We start from the raw sequence: 3,593 nt of genomic DNA on the forward strand, positions 1-3,593 counted from the left end.
TCTAAATTTCACAGCTCAAAAAATCTTTGGTTTACAGAATATTAGATTAAATCTTGTGCCTGAAGTATCACCTAGAAGAGGCCTCATTCTCTCCATTATCAGCTTCGACTTGCTGATATGTTTTCTTGCTCACCTTGAAAAAGATAAGCTAAATGAATTTTGTATGAATCAAGGACCAGTTCTTTTATGGCCAAACTCACGAAATGTATTCAAGTCTTTTAAATGTTACCTACTCTTAAATGGGCTGGGATTCTGCACATAACCATGGCTAATGAGCAGAAGAGGGAAGAATAAGATTTACATTATAAAATCATAAAAATAAATGCTAAAATGGTACTTACTGTGTGATAGATCAACAAACACATACATATACACATGAGAAAAGATGTTACATTAAACCCCATTGCAACAGTTAACTTGGCCACAGCGCGCTCAGATTAAACATTATTTCCGGATGTGACTGTGCGGGTGTTTCCAGATAAGACTAGCATTGGAATCTGTGGACTCAGTAGGGTGCCCTCCCCAAGGTAGGTGGGCGTCATCCAGTGCGTTGAGGCCCCAGTGGAACAAAAGACAGAGGAAAGAAGAATTCGCCCCTTTTTTCCCTGCCTGTGTGTTTGAGCTGGAACATTTCATCACATCCCCTACAGCCCTCGGATTGGAATCTACGCCATTGGCTCTCCCGGTTCTCGGGCCAAGGACTCAGACTGAATTAAACCATCATCTTTCCTGGGTCTCCAGCATGAAGATGGAAGATCGTGGGACTTTTTTGGCCTCCGTAATCACATGAGCCAATTACTCATAATAAACCCCCATATATACCCATATACTTGTACGCACACACACACGTGTGTGTGTGTTCCTGGTTCTGTTTCTCTGGAGAATCCTAAAATACCCATTTAGAAAATAAGACCACATTTTGCCTTTTTAGAAATCACAAAAATAATCAGAGTAATTATTTGTAAAAATTCATGGTTATGAAAGTTCACTTAGCCACTATTCAGCTTTTGCAATAGATGATATCTATAAGACTCCGGCAGCACTAATTTTTTAAATCTAATCACATTTTACAAAAGGCCAGCAAAGTCTTAAAGTGTATAACAGTCCACTGTCCTATGACACTGTGTATGACAGTTCACAAATAGGTGAAAATTGGACTTTATCTGCTTGCCCATACCAGAGAAACTATCAAAAATTATTTCATTGTGGTAGTAGGTAGAATCTCATCATTTTCATTTAAAATGCCATAGCATTTTTACAAGCATACTCAAAGAAACAAAAAATGCTTGACTTTCACAATGTTGGTTAAACTAATTCCCCTTGATTCTCCTCCTGAGCATTTCATGACTCAGTCCTGCTCACTGCACCTTCGTGGACTCTGCCCTAGAGTGGGCACTCTTTTCTTGCTGTCACCTCCTTATGGACTTAAGACCACCCCTCCTGCCCACCAATCTGTTCTCCACGTGGCCCTGGGATGGTTTTCTACACACAAAGGTGATCATGCCAATCCCTAATCACTGGGCTTCCTGTCACCTACAGAATAAATCCTAGGTATTCAGCATGACCTACAAAGCTCCTGATGCCACACCTACTGTCCTAATTTAGATTCTCTTGAAAGCAGAGCCTGACACAAAGACATGAATGCTGGGAGTTTGGAGTGAGGGGACAGAGAGAGTGAGGCAGGAAAGAAAAGAAAGCCAATAAAGGGTGCGTTGCTGAGCTGGGCATAGATGTAGCATCTTTCTGAAAGACAGAAGGTGGGAATTTTGCCATCAACTCTTCTCCCCCATTGGGTGAGGGTATGGCTGCTTCAGGAACATTAAGCTCCACCTAAGCCCTACTTCCATGCTGAGCCAGTTCCCTGGCTTCAAGCAAAATCCTAAGGCTGGAAAGCTGGGAGATACTGCTAGAGCTTGGAACAGAAGGGACTGCCCAACACAGCCACATCTACAGCAGGAGAGAGTCAAAGGGGCGTGGCATTGGGTGCCATTAGCATCTGCTACACCTCCACATGCAGCCTCATCGCCCCCACCCACACCCCACACACCAATTGCATTTCATCCGTGCCAAAGCACTTCCTTGGGTATATTAGGTTCCCTCCAATCCCTTCTTCCTACATAGGCAGCTCTTCCTGCTAAGAATGCTTTTTATCAATCTGCTACTCAAACTTCAAGCTTCAGATGCAGTAATGCCTGATCCACACACCATTCTATAATTCCTTAGAGAATTTTCTGATCTCCTTCACCTCTACTCACAGCATAATTGTCCAAGCCTTCCTTACAGCAATTCCATGCTGAGTTACAATTATGTCACTCTCTGCACTTCGCAATCCTTGAAGACACAGCCATGCTTTTCACACCTGTTTTCCTGCTTCTAGTATAGAACATGACAGAACCTCAAGGTACCAAATATAAAGACATTTGATGATCATATACATGATCAATCAGGGAACAAATATCATACATGAGTTTTGTACTTATTTAATAGAAGTTCAACCCAATTATCTTCTCAATCTTTTGGATTATTAAAGTTTTCACCAAGAAACAATGTATTACTTAACAGAAATGTTTGCCCTATATACTAAAGCCAAGAACAAGTTAATAAGCAGCAAATAGTCTTATGATTCATTCATCTTTGCAAGGAACTTATCCAAAATCAGTGATGCCATATGGATTACATTATTTAGACATATTATACATAATGTATCTGTATTGTTTAATATTTAGCATTCATTTTGTTCAAGTCATTATACCAGGTGCATTTGTAGTTTATTGTCAACAAAAGTTTCATAATCACAGCAAAGATACATTAAGCATAATTTGAGAGAGAAAACAATTATTTAAAAAACAAAAAAATCCCATAACAGGATCTTAATACCATACATGAAAAAAAAAAAAAAACGTGATAAGTCTTGCAGGTGTGAGTTCTCAGTTTCGGTGGAGGTAGGCGCTGGCTGAGAGCATAGTGTAACTCATTCTGAAGAACCCCTGGTAGAGACCTGATAGGCAGAATTCACTTCATCCAGTGCCTGAGCAAACAGAGACTAAATCCAACATGTGCAGGGCAATCTCTGGCAACCACTAACGTACCAGAATTGCACCAGTAGCAGTGCTCCAGGGTTCCATGAGCTGACTGAAAACCCAAACAGGCACTTTTTCCCTGTGACACTATATATTTCGTACTCCAACAGCCAAAGTTCTGACATTTTGAAACTCAACTCTGCCACGGCTAAGGGCTGCTGTTATTTTTAGGGAGAGAGTGTCCAATGTCTGATCGAACCAGAAAATACAAGAATAATTATGAGAGTGGAAATGCCCATTATCCTTGGATGACCTTATAGGCAAGCCTTCAGGACCTCTAGAAAGGAAATGTGTTTATTTAACTTGACCAGAAAAATATCTGATTCCAGGTGGGAAGATGATTTATTATTAGGATGATTTCAGCACATAGAATTTAAGAGTTGGGATTGGAATTATTTTATGTTTATTGGGAGATAGCATGTTGCATTTTTTATTTAATGGTAAATGGCTTCGTATATTGGTAAAATTCTGGGTTTTTTTGTTAATGGGCCTTGACCTTAACTCGGAGTCCCA

The 3,593-nt window shown here is 40.3% G+C and overlaps 1 protein-coding gene across 1 annotated transcript in view; it reads right to left on the reverse strand.

The window, feature by feature from the left end:
- The window catches only part of DNAH5 (dynein, axonemal, heavy chain 5), a 291,357-nt gene that overhangs the window by 143,199 nt on the left and 144,565 nt on the right, over window positions 1-3,593 (reverse strand). The window contains exon 35 of the mRNA XM_012642647.1: window positions 2,282-2,331. Coding sequence (XP_012498101.1) covers window positions 2,282-2,331 — 50 coding nt within the window. The remainder of the gene's footprint in view (window positions 1-2,281; window positions 2,332-3,593) is intronic.

This window comes from Propithecus coquereli, unplaced genomic scaffold (assembly GCF_000956105.1).
Source record: "Propithecus coquereli isolate 6110/MARCELLA unplaced genomic scaffold, Pcoq_1.0 Scaffold100, whole genome shotgun sequence".
Taxonomy (NCBI): domain Eukaryota; kingdom Metazoa; phylum Chordata; class Mammalia; order Primates; family Indriidae; genus Propithecus; species Propithecus coquereli.